Source organism: Stylophora pistillata, chromosome 4, assembly GCF_964205215.1.
Source record: "Stylophora pistillata chromosome 4, jaStyPist1.2, whole genome shotgun sequence".
Lineage (NCBI taxonomy): Eukaryota > Metazoa > Cnidaria > Anthozoa > Scleractinia > Pocilloporidae > Stylophora > Stylophora pistillata.
The window spans coordinates 30,325,128-30,343,441 of record NC_142522.1 but is presented as its reverse complement, the minus strand read 5'-3'; the positions used below and the strand labels follow the sequence as shown (position 1 = coordinate 30,343,441).

The 18,314-nt window shown below is 36.8% G+C and overlaps 1 protein-coding gene across 2 annotated transcripts; it reads right to left on the bottom strand.

Moving 5' to 3' along the window:
• Positions 1–1,380: 1,380 nt before the first annotated feature.
• On the bottom strand, positions 1,381–17,891 carry LOC148733286 (uncharacterized). 2 transcript variants are annotated; one of them, XM_088758985.1, is made up of 15 exons: positions 17,565–17,891; positions 15,526–15,571; positions 15,117–15,197; positions 13,753–13,809; positions 13,375–13,413; positions 13,102–13,158; positions 10,552–10,692; positions 9,744–9,835; positions 9,342–9,410; positions 8,309–8,357; positions 6,048–6,083; positions 5,108–5,128; positions 3,983–4,003; positions 2,890–3,006; positions 1,381–2,791 (listed from the first exon to the last, which is right to left on the bottom strand). In XM_088758985.1, the coding sequence occupies exons 1-15, from the start codon at positions 17,751–17,753 to the stop codon at positions 2,349–2,351; spliced, it is 1,458 nt and encodes a 485-aa protein (XP_088615111.1). In that variant the 5' UTR covers positions 17,754–17,891; the 3' UTR covers positions 1,381–2,348. The 2 variants fall into 2 exon arrangements, with proteins under 2 accessions (XP_088615111.1, XP_088615110.1); XM_088758984.1 differs by having other exon boundaries at positions 2,890–3,009; positions 17,565–17,889.
• Between the last annotated feature and the right edge of the window lie 423 nt (positions 17,892–18,314).

Below are 18,314 nucleotides of genomic sequence, written 5' to 3'. Positions count from 1 at the left end.
GCAGTTTTTGTTTTTTCCTACCATTAATTGCACAGAAAGTGTAAGTATCAGGTTTATAATTTCCTTTTGCCTCGATCAGTTGTTAATTCGTTATGAAATTCTACTTATCGAAGCCAAAAAAGTATCACTTAACGCCATATTAACCATGTAAGTGAAAAAATTCCAACTAACTTCCACTTTTAACACACAACTGCGAAAACTTCAAAACTAGTTTCGTCTACGACCTCGTCAGTTGATAACAAACAAAAATCTAAAAATTTAAAAAATTTTGAAAAAACGCATACTTTGTGTAGTAATACACGAAAAGTAGCCACTCGCAACCAGGTCGCTAGAATTGTTGCATTGCCATAACTGCCCTCGGGATGTTGACATAATTCCATTCGCTTTTGGAATTGATTGACTTGCCCTATTCAACCTTATTTATCAGTACAGATTCCATTATCTGTCTCATCCAGAAGTGCGTTTACTCGCGGTAGAAAACACTTCCATGCTTTAGAACGGCGAGAGGAGAGCTCTGTTGCGTGGAGACATTGTTGTGACAGGCATGATAGAAATGAAGTAGGCTTTGTAATGAATGTAACGGGGGTTTTTCGTGACGATGCAATGTTGAGACAGATAACGGAATCTGTACTGATAAATAAGGTTGAAGAGGGCAAGTTAATTAATTCCAAAAGCGAATGGATTTATGTTAACATCCCGAGGGCAGTTATGGCAATGTAACAGTTCTAGAAACCTGGTTCCGAGTGGCTACTTTTCGTGTATTACCACACGAAGTATGCGTTTTTTTAAATTTTTCAAATTTTTAGATTTTTGTTTGTTATCAACTGACGAGGTCGTAGACGAAACTAGTTTTGAAGTTTTCGCAGAGGTGTGTTGAAAGTAGAAGTTGGAGTTTTTCACTTGCACGATTAATATGGAGTTGTTAATTCAAGTTTTTCTTTCATTCAGTTTTTACCGCGCAAGGCGTAGATAATTCAAGGCAACACAAAATTTCGCAAATGGTGCAAATTTTTGTACTTGGAGGTTGTAGGGCCCGAGATTGTCAATAATCATACAACTACGCGTCAGAAAATCTCTCTACAAATTGTTCCTAACAACCACCAAACGCGAAAAATTGGTGGGGAAAACAAGGTCACGTGGCTATTCTTCCCGCTCACGTTTCACGTAAACACGGTGCTAAATCCCTCTATTGTTACTCTAAGTCGCAAATCGCAGCAAAACATTTCGAACGCGTGCAATTCACGTCGCTTGAAGTTCATTGAACTCGCTCCTTTTATCTTCTGTCATCAATTTTATACTTTTCAGGACATGCATGGACTTCTCACTTAAGCTTTCTATTCTTCTACGTCTTTGTAGAATGCAAATGCTACAGCTCGATTGTAACAAGCGGTGATAATACCGCGATGGAGGAGCACCTTGCATGTTATACATGTATTTTACACTTATCATATTTCGTTGACTTTGTTTTTTCTTTTCCTGCATTAAGTTTATATACTTTTCGGCATGAACCATAAGAACCGGGTGATATGTGATTGCAAAGGGCAGAGAGACAGAAAAAAAGGAAAAGGCGCTCGCAAATATCGCGAGGGCTACCTCAAATGTCACTACCAGATAATCTGAAACGCTTTTGAACAAGTTATCAAGCAAGCCTTCACCCACCTCACGTTTTACCTTCGAAGGATCTCATCTTGTTTTTTCTCTTTATTTTTCATCCAAGGCCAGTGATCGCTTTCGTAAATTAAGAACATCGAAGAGAAATTAAGTAGAAAGTCGAGTCAAAATCCAAGAGATACTGAACAAGCAGCTCAGTTAATATGCTTTCCTATCAAATTTCCTGCATGTTGCAAGTTGAAAAAGCCTCTTCATTTTTACTCTCCAAGAAAGGGGATATTTTTTCTAGACTACCCTAGCATTTACATTTAATATTGCTGGCGATCCATATTTCTTTTACCTGAACAGGGATTGTCCATACTTAAACCAAATTTGACCCAGAAAAACAACGAAAAACCTCTAAGGCCGAGAAAAATCATTTTTTTTTTTATCTTGGATATTTCCACTAGCTCCATGTAAAGTCATTATTTATCTGCAATCAGGCGTATCCTAAGGACCACAAATGATTTAACGCCGGGGGAAGAGGAGGCTTTTGGGAACCACATTCTCATGTTTTCAGTTGTCACCAACGTCACCAACAGACTAAAAAGGTGGGACTATAGAAAATTGACTGCCAACTGACTACCAACGAGCGGAATAAGGGGTCACAGGAATACTAAAGAGGCTTTCGCGGGATTAGTTAAATTTTCTCATCACCCAACCAGAATCCTCCAGCCCCTCCCCGCATAATAAACAACCTAATTATAACGATTACATGTTTTGGAATTCAAACAGCTGACCAGCTTCTTTTCCCAACTTTCCTTTTCAACCGATTTTGCGTAGTCGATATAACTCCGTTTTTGCAATTCCTTGGGAAGCTTTCCTTTTTCGACTTCATCAAGTTTGATGACAACTAAACTATCATCTCTCCTTTCCATAAGTCGATGAAGGGCGTAATCCAGCTCTGACCCACAATATTTACTGTTAAAAAAGTGAGTAGATACAACGGCAATGGTTTTCTTGCACTTGTAAACGCTGTCCACCATTTTTTGCCTGAAAGTCACTCCAGGGATGAAGTCTCGGTAATGCACACAGCACTTTATACCATGGTTTTCTTCCAAGGTTGGAACTAGGGTGTTGACCACCCACTGCGAATCCTCGGAACTAAATATAATGAACGCATCGTACTCAAATTCCAGATCTAAAACAGAATTTGCATTCGATTTAATAATCAGCTCTTCCGTAATCCTCTTTTAAAAACCGCGAACTGACTTTAGCTTTTGGTAAAACAATACTTACCCGATGGTAAAGGCAAAGAACGGCAACGATAGCGGAAAATTATCAAGCCAATTATCACAACAGCACTTGTCGAGGAGAGGATAGCTGCAATGATAGCTCTAAATTTCTTGTTCCCACCTGCTAAATAGAAAGAAAGCACGTTTCCATGAAACGATTACAGTAAACATACAGCACGCGAGGCAAGGAATATTTTGTGAAAAATATTTAAAAAATATATATATATTTAACGAAGATCAATCGAGGTTCGATAAAAGATGATTGAGGTGATATGTTTAGAAGTTGTCCCTGGAAAAAAAAAATTGTTTTTATGCGATGACACGGGGGGGATGGCGAGCATCCAAACGTATTTTTTTTATGCCCATAAAAAACGGTTCCAACTGGCTTGGCTATCTGAAAGTCTGCGTAGGCTGAATAACTAGACTAGTACACAATGTATGTAATTATTGTTGTTGTCTTTCCTACGATCCATTTCGTACAAGCGATAAAATTGACCCCTATTTAACAATGGTTTGGTAGCGTCAGGAAAAAAATATCTCATTAAGTATACCTAACAAAGAAAGGAAGGAGTTTGATCCAGCAACTGGGGATTCGTAGCTGCGCATCAGGCTAGCTAACCAGGGAGTTCACTCTGGTGAGGCATAAGTTCTTCGTTCCACGCTTTTCATATTGATCCGTTAGTCTTTACATTTTATAATTAAGATTCAATCATTTGTTAGAACCTTTGAATGACCTCATATTTTGGGTCCCCTTCACCACCTTCCCCCCTTCCCCTCCGTTGTTTTCACTCATTTCACATACTTTTTTTCTCATTTGGAATCTGAATTTGGCCATTACACTATGGTTATTTAACTATTAAGTGAAGGGGAAGCTGTTCCATCCATTTCAAGCGTACCTGTAGACTGCGTTGGTTGGACTAGAAAAATAGAGTTTTCATGGAATGAAGCAGAACCATTAGCCCTCAAACCCCTCCCACCTTATATCACTCAGTTTAGCTTACATACATGTACTCATCTCACTTAAATTGAATTTTTCCATTATACCGATGGTAATTTGCTTTCAAATTTCAAATAAAGGCTGTTAGTTTTAAACCTACCTTTAGACTGTGTTGGTTGGACTGTAAACGGAGGAAAAAAAAAAGAAGGAAATCACTCTACTTGAACTAGTGAGGTATTTTGAACAGTCCCTTAGATATATATCATTACAATACAATTCTACAGGTACGGATAATAACCATAGATTAAAATAAAGTTGATCTCTTAGAGCACGCACGAATTTTAACCTCCGCAGTATTCATTTCGCTATAATTTCTCCTCTGGACCAATAATTATTTGATTTTTAAGAGAAAGCAAAACAAAACTGAGGGAAAGGAAAGGCGGACTCGACCTTGTGAAATGTAAATTTTACACGCATTAGTCAATTTTATCTAGTCACTCGAACGCAGGCATGTTTTAAGAAGAGGAGTAACACCCATCTCCTCTTCTGAGTGAACATAATCAGTTAGCTTTTCTATATTTCCGTGCACTGAATTCTTATATAACAACAGGCGGCTCAGGCCCATCATGAAATGTTTTTTTTTTTGGAGAGAAACGTTTTCTCGGAACAGAAAGCGAAACGTAACAAAACTAGCCACTGACTCTTGCCTTGCAACATTTGAAGATTTTGCGTAACGAGAGTTTCATCGTAAGCAGACTATCATATGAGAGTGATGACGTGTGAGACAAGCTCTAGAAAATTATTCAGATTTAAGAAATGAACTTCTGTTTAGAATAAAATATTGAAAACTTAACATTTTAGATTGCACGATAATTTTTAAATCTGTTGCATGATTTAAATGATATAACGAAACATCCACATATGCTGTTATGCTTGATTCATGGTTTTTAAACAAAGGCTTGTTGGATGGTAATGTATGTGCCCTTATTACGTTTTGCTTTCCATTTTAACTTTAACACTAAAAAAAAAAAAAAAAACTTTAATCCACTGGCAAACAGCGAAGAGGTTAATTTCATCGGATGAAAATAACTTCAAAAAAGTCAAATGGTGGCTGAAATTCACTGAACTTTTTTCTAGGGAAGAAGACTTCCACTCCTGCATTGAGGTACAAATGACTAAAGTGTAACTAACATCTCGCACCTAAAACCTCCATTCTCCTCTTCTGTGGAGAGGTTTTGCATCAAGAGAACATTAAAGTGGTCAAGGCCGCTGATTAAAAGCCTACCTGTAGAGTAAGTTAATTCACCTAGGAAAGATAAAAAAAAAAGGAAAAATCAGAAAACAATTAATTTGATATAACTCATTCTCCTATAATGACAGCCAACTCTCTTATGAACTAGACTAAATGCGCATGCACCTTTAGTGTTCGGATTACACATTAGACATTATGTACTCCAACTAGTGGCAGGGTGGAGAGCTTAAATTCAGAAATCCCAGGTTACGATCCTAAGTCTAAATAATCGGTTACGCTGCCTGCCTATCGTGGGCTGCTATACTACCTTTTGATGGTCACACAAGGTCTGGAGGAAGAGGTGACAAAAAACAAAAGAAAAAAAGGAAAAGGAAAAAAAATAAGGATAGAAAGAAGGAATGAGAGCAGGAATATTGCAGTAGGACCCTTCAGTATCGTGTCTTTCCCTTCCGGAACACAAGACAAGCGCATACCGATGAAAGTTGTGGAGAACATTAGCATAAGGATTTTTTCATACTAACTCTCCTCTCAAGGAAAAAGGAAAAAAAAAATAGAAACCACCAAGATCTCGGCACTTCCAATGATATGTAAACAGCACATACGAACAGAAAGACTGCTAGACATGTGATATTCCAGAGAAACTGCCACTCGTAATCAAGAACTATTTCTTGACGTGAAAGTAGGAATAGGGGAATATAGATTTCAAAACAAGTTTCTTCCGAAGGTCGTCAAAGAAGGGTTCAAACAGGGTAACAGGAAATAGTTACTCAAAACTACGCTTGGTCGGATTACGACCACGGGTTTTAGACACAAGTATCTTTGAGATCTACGAAGAATATGATAAAAATCGTATCATGCACGAGGATGGGGGTGGTGGGAATAAATTCAAATATGGAATTGATCTGAGATAAAATTTGGCATAGAGATGGAGAAAAAAATTTTTTTTTAAGGAAAAGCAACAGTAAAAACTCACCTAGAGTGCTCCTGCAACGTATCGGTACTTTGCAAACTGTCAATAAAAGGAACAAAGTATATTTCAAAGATGCAAAATTTATTCTCCCGACTGAAAAAATAGGAAATCTATCATAACAGGCCTGAACGATGAAACATTGATTAGTGATTCTGATCATACATTTCCTCATACATGAGTTTGATTTGTAAGATCCTGAAGACAAGAACTAACACACGTATGTGCTGTACCATTGTATTCTCCCATGGTGTTTCATTACGCAAACATAATGTCTCAAGGTTACTTTCCACCTTCAGATAAAAAAAATCGTTTTTTCCTTTATTTGACTAGACTGAAGTTAAACATTATGCCAAACGTTGCCGAAACAAAAAAGAAATTTGCAAAGCGTCCGAGTTATTTAGAAAATCGTATTTTCAAATGAAAGTAAATAAATGAGGAAGGTGTCAATCTCGTACCTGGGCGAATCCCTGGGGGAAATTTCAAGGCAATTGCTCTTCTTCATATTATTTGCATATTTTGTTTACACACGCACTTGACAAAATTCACACGTGGAAGCTCTTTGCTTTTCGAAAAACCTTTGCTCGTGGGACGATCAAACGCAGAAAAAGTCCTTGGGTTAAAAAAGAAGGAAAAAAAAGAAAAAAAAGGTCCAAAGAAGATTACCATTCTGTCCAAAAAAGAAAAAAATCCTTGGTAAAAGCGACTAGTACTCCGCTCCACGCTGACGTCCAGATTTCGAACAAAGTCACCGTCAAACTAGCATTTGTCATACACTAAGTTAAAAACGAGTTTTTCTTTTAATTATTCAAGACCAGCTTTGATACAAAACATTTACAGTTTCATGAAATCGTAATTTTGAAAGCGGTCTGACGATTCGTTGTCTTGCTTGTCAGCACATTATTCGGTTTTTGTAATTTGTACCAAAAGTACAGGTTTTCATTTGCCTTTGGAAACTTTGCACGTTATTGTGTTGTCCTCCTCAACAATCCTCCGAGCGATCGAGACTAAAAAGAAAAGTGTCTGTAATGCATTACTTTTCCTGGGAAATCTTGATCCATCGTCATTAATACCAGGAGATCCCGTTGTCCCATTAGTTTGCGGTTTCAGGAGGCTCCCGATGTGGAGCAAGTTGTTTGCAATCTTTAGGAACTAAAATCTCGCATTTGATTTTGAGAGAAATAAATCCGCTTTGAGCGAATTTATAGGTTATGTAGATTTGACTGATTTCATGAAAATTCGCCACACAGGGATAATAATAAACGAAAGTGTGTCGGGGTTTTATATTTGAAATATTTTTACGTGGCGTCCATTTACACAACACGTCTCCCATATTTTACGCTACTCCCAATAAATTTAACAGAAGGACCCTCGGTCGTTTCACGCCATACCGCGTTAAAATTATATTAATATCAAAAATTACAATTGTTAAGTCATTTAAGGCGATTTAATGGTCAGCAAGCCATCAGCTAAGGAGTCAGTTAGCCAGGTCAGTCAGCCAAAGAGTCATCCACTTAGTCAGCCAGTCAGTAACGCTGTCAGTCTGTCAACTAGTCAGTCAGCCTCCAACTCAGCAAGTCAGTCAGTGAAAGAGTCAGCCTGCCAGTCCATCAGTCGGTCAGGCAGTCAGATGCGATTTACTCAATGGCGCTGGTTTTTGCAAAAAAAAATTGTAAACAAGCAAAAACGCATTTTTTTTTTCATTAGATTGCGTTGAAATCTGTAAGAAAACACTAGGTCCAGGTGAAATGCAATGTCTCTGCGAAATTTGGCCAAAAGGTGAAAAACGCAGTCTTCTTAAGAGGGACTTTTTTTAAGACCGCGTAAGAGGCGGCACATCGACCGAGAAATGACCATCCTCATATTCCTGCCAGAGATATCGATGCCTTTTATAGCGATAGATGCGAAGCGATTCGAGGTGTAAACGATACTTTGTTGATCGGCTGCTACCATGAAAATGCATCTTTTGAATTTTTGAAATTTATTTCGGATGATATAGGCGCAAATAAAAGTTCATAATAAAATCAATAGTTTTGATCTTTCTACGAGTTTGCTTGACTGGTTAAAAGTTTTCACTTATTATGCGATACGCCTGGCTTTAAAAATCGAAACAAAAAAAAGGAATGTTCAAGGTAAATAAAAAAGAACAAAGTAAACAAAGACAAAGAATTTATTTAAACAAAAGAGCTAGAAAAAACTAACAAACAAATAAACAAACTGACCAAGTAGGTGTATTTACTTGCTTTAACCTTTGTACATTCACTTACCGAATGGAAAGATGTCGTTTATGTAAACTGGATATGGAAGAGAAGTAAACTAATTAAAGAAAAAGAAAAGGAAACAATGCATAGATTGGCATCCTTTCTCATATACTTTAAAGCAAAGAGGATACACTATTTGATTAAGAACATTACTAAAGTTAGAATGTGGCCAATTTTTAATAGAGTAACACGTATTACAAATATGCTTGCTACTTTACTTAAAAATAAAAGGAAGGCGAAACTATTGTACACTCAGCTATGTTTTGTTTTTTACTTACTTCGAAAATCTATGTGAAAATAACCTAACTCCTTCCTGCTTCCTCACTTTCTCACAATAGGACTTGTTTGTACGTCACTATATAATGCACGACTAAATGCGTGCATCGTTTGTAGAACACTCTTGATCCAAAACTTAGGTCACTCTCCCACACAAATTTTAATTAATTAATATCGTTATACTAGTTCTTCATTATATAAATTTAGTTGTTAGATTATTCTGATAGTTACTTAACTTGATTGATATGTCTTATTACTTTTAATAGTAGGAGGGCCATTATGAAAACGACTGGGTGAACAGTAATCAATGTGTTTTACCCTCGTTAAATAAAATTTTCTTCTTCTTCTACTTCTTCTACGTGCATTAGGCTCAAGATAGCAACAAAAAACGAAGCAACAACACAGAAGAAAAGCGTTTGTGTATTCCAGTGATTTTTTAGTGTATGCATTTATTTGAATTATTTTCTCATTTAGCAGAGTTCTTATACTACGTATGCAAGCAAATTAACATCGGAAAGAATTCCATTATGGGATTCAGTGGAAGATGAGTATATATAAACTCAGGCAAGTAAACTTCCGAGGAAACTTCCACACCGACGTCTTGTCACTATGAAAAAATTGACACCTAACTATTTCCTATGATAACCGAATTATCATACACACAGGATTTGCATCATGTAATTGACAAGCTTTCAACATTTGCTTGAAGAAGGATAGAAAATTAGAATCATTATGAAAATATGTTTATACAAAGGGCACTCACGTAAAGCGCAACAGAAGAACCAGTCGTCAGTCCGTACGAAGAATTAGTTATGGTAAAGTTCGTTGCGTTCTGAAATGAATATATTACAAAATTAAGGTGGCCCGATACTCTTTATGAAAACGGTGGTAATTTACACCTAAACGATGACAAATCACCATGAGCACCTCGCAAAGTACTATTTTTTTTTCCCAGAGCGAGACATTTCGCATACAATATCTCGGGCTAAATTGCAAAACCATCACAAGTGCTTTTTTTCCCTACCTCTACTTAAAAGGTGAGTGCGCGCACGGGTATGCCTACTCTGAAACGTAAATAAAGTCGCCTCTCTGATGTATTGGTGTTACTTATCATTATTGCTTTTTATTCGTTTTGTTTTACGATACGTCGTATGCAGGCGCTCACCTTATCAAATTCTTGACACATGCCTTCGCTCTGGCTGTCGGATTCTACAAATAGGTACATTATTGCGTATCCAGTCCAATTTGTCAGTTGAACTGAAAGAAATAGATATTACAGGACCTTACATGTATCTTATCTCTTATTTAATTATCGTTTCTACTCATAATGCTTTTTTGTGGGTCCACAATGTGAGCCTCCCATTTACCTTGATGTACAAATTCATTATGTTATCTAATTTAAAGTTTGTAATGGATTCCTGATGGTGTTATGAGGCGTCATATTTCTAAAAATCCGAGAAATCGTCCGCTTGATCTTTTTCCAATCCGCAGAGAAAAGAAATGAAATCGGAAACAAGAATCTTTAGGAGTTCTCACGGTGTAGATATAACCAGATTATATCTGTTTCCAATAGACTACAACCTATGAAATCGCATACCTTCAAACGATACACAGACAACTGGAGATTGACAACAAACGATCAGAATGTTGTATCGACTTGTTTTTCTTACTGAACTAAACTGAACGTAAAAATCCAGACTTAACGTGAAAATTCCAACGGCCTCCTAGAATACAGCAATAAATCGGCGCCTTTGTTGCATATACAATGCACACGCCGTCGGTTTTCGGTAAACAAGATGTCTGGAAAAGTCATATATACCCAACTATACATTAGGAATATACTATAACTTTCAAACACATTTAAGTCAGTTTACAAATAAGTTTATCTGGAAAGTGGTGCGAAGTTCCACTGAATTAATTTTTATGCATCAGTTTTCAGTCGATGCTCTATGTAATACTGGTATTCTACTTACTATCAAAAGGTGTCCATGACAGCGTTGCTATATACTTTCCCGTGTTGTTTAGCTCTTCAAATGCCATTTTTATTTCATCGATAGTCGGGGTGAAAGATTTTTCAACTCTCGACTTGTTCATCAAGCATCTTAGAAACCAATCTGATATCAATAATGAAATGTACTTAGTTTTACAGTAAAAATGAACCCCTCTTGAAATATACCTCTTAATTAACTGAAAAACAAACCCAAAACAAAAATAAAGAAACAAGCATAAAAACAATAAGTGATTAACAGTTAACTTGGAGGGATTGTCTAAAAATTCACTAGGGTACTAACAGACAAAGAGAAAGTTAAGATGTACTTTAACTGATGAAAAACGTTCCTTTAGGTACCCTCTGAGATATGGAGGCGTCCACCACAGAGGGTCTAAAAGGAAGGGTTACGTTGACAGTTGACGGTTAAAAATAAGCCCTTTTGACGGATGAAGGTTACATTTTAGATCATTTGACGGTTCACGATTAATTTTTTGGAAAGTCGTGTATAAAACGAAACTAGACGCGCGAATTTGGCTTTAATTTTTTAATTGACAACACCTCTTATAAATAAATGACTAACGTTTTATGACACCGGAACTGTTTTCGCACCAGAAGTCAGTTCTGTCGCTAACCAGTTTTACTCGCGATTAGAAGTTAAAAGATTTACATTAATAAATTTTATTAAAACTTTTAAACTTTTATTTATAAACAACAGAACTTGACCCCCAAATTGTTTATGTGAGAAAATCTGGTAACTAGTTTTTAGCACCTAGTCGAGGCCGAGGGGAATTTAAGTCGTCTTAGCGTTCCAGTGAATGCTGGCCCCTTCACTAATATATAAGCATCTGAGCTTCAAAAGTTTTTAAAGGGAAGAGATATTCAAATTTCTATTAACTATACGAGTAGGAGAAGGGCAAAGCTATTAAAGCTATATTAGAATGCAGCGGAAATAAAGTTCCAAAATTGACGAGGAATCTACGAAACGGGAAGAGCTCATTAATTCCAAAATAACATTGTCAGGAGGATAATTACTTCCCCATCCATTTTCGCTTAAGAAATGGACTCATGACCTCACTGGTATACCAGACTTCAGATTTAGTGATATTTACCATTATCTGGTTGGAAAAGATGGCTACGACGAAAAGTGTTCGTACAAAAGTCTTCGGGATTTTCGCATGGTTATTGTGTACCTTAGGTTTCTCTTAATTATTTCGTTTGTTAGTTGGCACGCGTCTTCTTACACTAGTTCCTCTTAATTTACTGATTTCAGTTAACGAGATAATATAGGCATCAATAAAGATCAGTGCTTCGCCGTCTCCGCAACATATTTCCGTGTTTTGGTACTACTTATTTGGTCACCATTTTTATTGGCATCCCAATTTCGCTCTCTCGACACACCAAAAATTTAGGGAGGAAATACTTATTGGCTGTCTTTGATAACCAAATTATCATAAACACAGGATTTGCATCATAAATCTCCTTTTAGAATGATCACACCTAACTTCCAAAATTTTAGAGAGTTTCCTGCTATTGTTCGATTCCTTACAAAAGAAGTACACAGTTAGTTAGTTTAACTCAGTAGTTCAGAGTGTCAAGACCAGCACTTAAAAGCACAGAACCTCTTGGTCACAAAAAAAGGAACTCCAGTACATGTAACCTCAAGTTATAGTGACCTATTTTACTGAGGATTTGGTATGTCACATTTGACCTATTATTGTATGTCTTACAGTTTGAGTTCAAGAATAATATGGTTCATGTGTACTTATCTCAATCCAATTGTTTAGTCTGCTGGAATCCTTATATTAGTTGATTCATGTTCAAAATGTGTCAAGATTGCATTCAGCTTTTAGAACATTGCATTTATCTGTATACTTGACTTAAAGGTAATTGGTGAAATCAGATATTTCACTACAGTCTTCATTGTTTAGTTCATCAGTAATGACAGATGTTGTCCTGTCACTGAATGAGATTTTGCCAGTCTTCCTAGTTTTAAGTCGAAGGACAATATCAAATTGTGATTGAAATTAGTCTTATCTAATGTTATGTTGTTTTGAGCTATTGTTTTATCAGTATTGACTTGTTTTCAGTCATCTCATGTATAATTCTAAGAATAGCCCACCATTCAATAGTTCTATGTTTGGTTAATAGGATTAAGTGTTTTAAGTGTCACACAATGATTATCGTTCTGTCATGCAAATCTTTAAAATTGTCTTGTTAGTGCATTGCTATTGTATGACAATCGATTGTATTTTTTACTAATTGTTTTATTTCATTATTTTAAATTATTGATTTGTTATTTGTCATTTATTATTTCTTTTAGCTTGCAATCACCCTTTCTCTTTATCAGTATTATTTCTTTTGTACTTTCCTGTATAAATAAATTTTATTGTGGCTATAAGTCTTTCTCGTTGTTCAAATGACAACATCAGAACCTACCTCGATCACATTATGATTACATATCAAGCTGGTAAAAGAACATTATTAATCATAACTCTTAAGTGTATTTTATATAATCAGTATATTTCAGACCTACCAGGATATTCATATCCGCCCGCCCCTGTCGGCTTGATAAGCTCGGTGTTTGGGACGGCTGCGTGAAAATATAAAACTTGACCTTTTAAAACAAAACTGGACACTCGCTTAAATGAACAGCATAACCACTTTTTGGCCATGTTACTTTTCTATGGATTTGAGGAGTAATACATTCGTGGCAAGACGAAAGAAGAAGGCATCTACTGTCACCTTTGGCTTTTAGACCGAAAAGCGTTACAAAGAAAGAGTTTTCACTCACAAATCTATGCAATACCTGTTGTGTCCAAGGATGTCTGATTTTTTTCCCTGTTATCTGAGAATGGCAGTTAAATTGAAATATAAAATTATATAGCATAACCAAAAAACATTAAAAAACAAAAGCAGCTCTGCTTGTTTTGTCTGCGACAGATCTCGTTTCCAAAGCTAAATGAATTACGGGAAAAGGAACATTCGCGTACCAAGCAGACTGTAATATGATCGATATCGAAATTTTGCAGCTGTAAAGACTTCTTGAGTTGCAGGTGTCTTGGAAAGCTTGAAAGTCGGAATCAAGTCTTTTAAATTCTAAGGCTTTAATTAGCTAAAACATCTCTTCCCCGACTGTTAATTACAATTACAGTTTTCTTCCAAAGGTATGTCGTTCCAAACTTACATGTGTTGTTTATTTGGACGGCTACAGATGTTCTATTTCCCTCGCCACTTGAGGCACCTGCAGAAGAAAACAACAAGTCTAATAAGGAGAAATTTCTCGGTTTTTTTCTTTGTTTGCAAGCATTTGTGCTCGTTTATTTCATATCGTTCTGAGTATCACTTGTATTTTAATGTTTGCGTAATAGCACGGAACAAGGATACAAAAGTTTACCATCCCGATAAAGGCCCATATTGCCTGAAGAAAATTACTACTCGACTATCCAATCACATCCTTCATACCTAGGTAAAAACTTCAACATTTAAAAAAATCATTGTTATGTCAGTTGGGTCTGAATGACGGGTAAAAAACAGCTTCTGAGCGCACAAAGCTTTGCGAGTGACTATATGAGGACACTTGACGTCTCTTTAACTTGGTATCCGGTCGATTCGCCACTACTAAAAACTCGCCACCACTCAAAGTCAATTCGCCACCGGTGGTGGCGAATCGACTTTCTGGTAACGTGTAGTCTCTTGTGTGAAACTTTCATCAAATGAAAGCTAAGAGGGAAAGGGACTCAGTTGGCAGGTATAGCGTCTCAATGGAACATTAAACGAAATAAAACACGTTGATATCACGAAGATTTTGATCAGTTGGTGAATAGCTAGTCTAGAGTGCTACTCGCCGAGTGATTTTCGCCAAGTGATTTCCGCCGATATGAATGAAATCGTATGAAACTTACATCTTAAAAATGCTTAGAGGTCTAAGTATATTGCGAAATTAAAAGCGCGAACCTTACTCAAACAGACTTTGACGTCGTTTCTTTGTTTGGTAAACCCTTTGTTTCAAGCACAAAGAATATCAACGTTAGCTTTAACAGCAGTTTACGAGTTTCTCAAATCCCACTCTTTTGTATTCACCATCAGTAGGCATGAATGGGCATGCCCGCCGACCGACCTCGGAGGATCAAACTTTTGTTGTCGCAATATAGCAATAGCGTTTAAAGACTTGTGATAAACTGAATCAATCTTTAACTGCGTAAGCCAAAACAAGAACTTTAGAGTGGGCACAGAGTTAGTTCAGTAGATAAGCTAAGCACATCATTTAATGGAAGTAGGGAACAGTACTATCGCGATAGAAAAAACCGGCCAAATTAACTTGGACTTCGAATTCAAATAGGAACCAAAGGCTAGATAGAAACAAATCACGTGCTAACTCAAACTTATCTATTAAGTTAATTTGATACTTTATAACAGCTCCCCGCAGTTCCTTGCAAGTATTCAGGGTAGTTTGGGGACTAATTATTCTGACATAAACGCAGGGTTAGATTTGTAGAAGTGGATTTCAGAGTAAATTCTTGTCAAGTGATAATATGTATAATAGCATACCTCGTTTGGTTCTTGCGAGGGACGGTGTGTTATATGCATTGACCGAGCGGTTTCGCTCATTCGCAGGAAAATATTGTTTTCCTGTTGGCGAGGGAGTAGCAAGAGAAGTATTATTCTATATGCATTGATAGATTTTAAGGATAAATGCATGGGCGGCTCTTAGTGAAGTAAAATGTACCTCAGGTTAAGAGTCTTTAAATCAAACTGCGTAAAGGGCTTCTCGACAAGTAACTTCGGTGTTCGTCTAAGGAAAGGTCAATAGACAAACTAAGCACGTCCGCTAATGGAAGCTAGATAAGATATTTCCAATTTGGAAACTTGTCACGATATATTTAACCTAAAGAGATTTGGAATTTATATAGCGAACACTTGATAATTTACTGTTTATCTGTATGATCAAAATTCATACCTTCTTTTCCAACACACTTTGCGTAACAGAAATGATCCACTGGCATCTGCAAAAAAAACCAAAAGCTAATTTCGCTAAAAAAAAAAAAAACTACGGCCATCGAGCTGTCCTTCAATATTCACATTCCGTTTTAGATATTACACGCAGGTCATAAATGAAATACAGTATCAACGTACTGACATAATCATCTCTTATTGATGAAAGCTTATAGATATTACTACGGATGCTACCATGTGAATGCAATAATTATATTTACGCTTATACTAGGAAAAGAAAGCAAGATACACACGAGCCAAAAAGACAAAAAAATGCGCTCAAAGCAATATATCCATACCGTGAAATATTTATTAGACCCTACACGGTATACTAATAGCTAGAGCAGTGTTATTCTTTGCCTTTGCCGAGATGCAGTCATTGCATTTCTGGAAAGACTTCGTGATTTTAAATAAGATAGATGCACTTTTTCTGTCGAAAAATGCAAATTTTTCTCTTTTAGTTCTGATTGGTAAAGAAAACATCTTCAAAAATTCACTTGATCGCTACCAAATTTGGAAACACTTAGACCCGTCATATAGTCGGAAATAGGGTCAAGGTAAACGTGATACGTAAACTTTGCAAAAACAAAAAATACGCGATGTTATCACACTGCAATGCCTACAATGCTGACATTTCTAAAGTACCAAAGGTAAAGAGGCCTAACTTAGGCTTCTTTACCTCTGGTACAAAATTATCAAAGCGAGTCAGCATTAACCTCAAAGCTGGAGAAAGGAAAACCTAATAGTATTCCATGATTTTTATCAAAAGTAGCGACAAAGGCCAAATCAAGTCAAAAATTTAAATTTGCAATCCAATGTTTTTCCCGCTTCAGAGGTCTAAGAATGGCAACAACACACTTCACTATGGAACCCATATACCACTGCAGGAATACAAGAATGAACGCTCCACACCACAAAACGTAGATTAACATAAATTCTAGTCCCAAATTTTTAGCAATAAAAGTGAAAAACAGGCAAAAACGTACCATAGCACGATCTAAACTATTTCCCAAAGATTCTCTACTTTAAGCCCACCCCCCAAAAGAGAACCGTCGAAACATCAATAAAATGGACAATAAAACTCCTTGTTTATTGCAGGAATTGCTGAGGAGCACCACTTGACGAGACAAAGAACGCGCCTTCCTGTGGGAATATATGCATGTAGGAAATTATTACATAACCATCCTTCGAGTCATTTTGTATTACAAAGTCACTCGAAGCGTTTTCTATTCAAAACTAGAAGTTTTGAATAGAAAACGCTCAACTCAAAGCTGGCTGGTCGAGAACAATTTTAATTTCTACAGCTTGTTAATAAAACCATAGTAAGAAATGTTTTGATACAAACAGGCTTGCTAGAAGCCAGGTTGAAATGGTTTGAAGTGAGAATCGACGTTCACGATTGTACTGGAGCCGACTGCTCGCGAATGCATCGCGTCAGTAATTTCTGTCCCTTGAAACCATCGGCTTGCTAACAGTGCTCGTAATCCAGCGTTAATGCAAGGACCCTTCAAGGGGTTAAGATTCTTACGCTTTATCAACTTAATGGTCTTCTGATATGTGCCCGTGAACGAGATAATGGTCTACTTCCGAAATCTGCCCTCACCATTCTTTCTTTAGTAACTGATCTTATGTTTTAAGTTGATTTCAGATTGTGCACACTGTTCTTTTGTAGCAAGACGAAATTTGAAATATTACGCCTTTCTCGTGTCGGTAGAAGCGAAGTGCTATTTAAATTGAGACAAAAGTCGTCGGAAATATTTCCGTATAACCGTGCTCTTGGTCATACAGAAGTTTTTCGTTAGAGGAGTAATGAAAACACTCTCTGATTAAATTAGGTTTCAAAAAGTCTGCATAACTAGAAATTATAATGCAGACATGCCTTATTGTCCAATTGCATCATTTACAAGTTAAAACTCTTTGGTGTAGTCTTCCCTGTGGCTTTTTACGATAAGTTCGTTATTAAACTAAACTAACCATTGAGGAAAATATAAGAATTTTATTTACCTCTTCGCCCGGGATTTCTGCGTCATTGGCCTGAAAGCTGTGGCTACATCTCCTCAAACAAAGCTCCATCTGCCCTGTTGACTTGGATACATTTGGAATTCCAGAGGGGCTTCGACACTGCACTGGCACAAGTGTACAATTAATCCAACTTAACACAAAAAAAACTCTGATAAAGAAAGATTCCCACATTGTTTTTGGTCTCGCTTCCTGTGCGCTAAATAGTTATGAACATACAACTCGAAGTGCTCGTATTAAGTTCACGTTTGTGGCGCGGTCATTTGACACTTATTCCGGTTATTCGCTCAAGTAGCTGATATCTGCTTGTTCAAGTATGCTCGAGTTCCAGCGGTGCGTAACAAGATGTTAGGAGGGCGGCAGCACATCACGCGAGAAAACGAAACAGCTTAAACTGAAGAAAACCACGAAACATAAAGAGGGAGATAAATGAAAACAAAGAAAAAAAAATGGAACTGAATATCAAGAAACACGAAAGGAGAGTGCACGGTTAAGGTTGAAGATCATCTACACTGACTATGAGCTGCAATGCACAGAATAAATGAACTGTAACATTTCATCTTTCATACTTAAAGGTTTCAATTAGGCTTATGTGAATATCCACCCGTAATCAGACGTCATTTGATGTTAAAATAGGGTCACTGTTTCCTCCCCTCGGCCCACAGGAAGTCAACGAAACGTAACTCAAGAAGACAAATCTATCGAACTGTCTATTCTTTGTGTTAATATTCCATT

Bases quoted from the DNA above. Each gene is read 5' to 3' on its own strand.
- LOC148733286 (XM_088758984.1), bottom strand. From the start codon at position 17,753: ATGTGGGAATCTTTCTTTATCAGAGTTTTTTTTGTGTTAAGTTGGATT. The intron at 10,693-13,101 runs GTAGGTCTGAAA...TATTGATATCAG, and splicing joins GGGCGGATATGAATATCCTG to ATTGGTTTCTAAGATGCTTG. The intron at 3,010-3,982 runs GTAGGTTTAAAA...CTTTCTATTTAG, and splicing joins CCAACCAACACAGTCTAAAG to CAGGTGGGAACAAGAAATTT.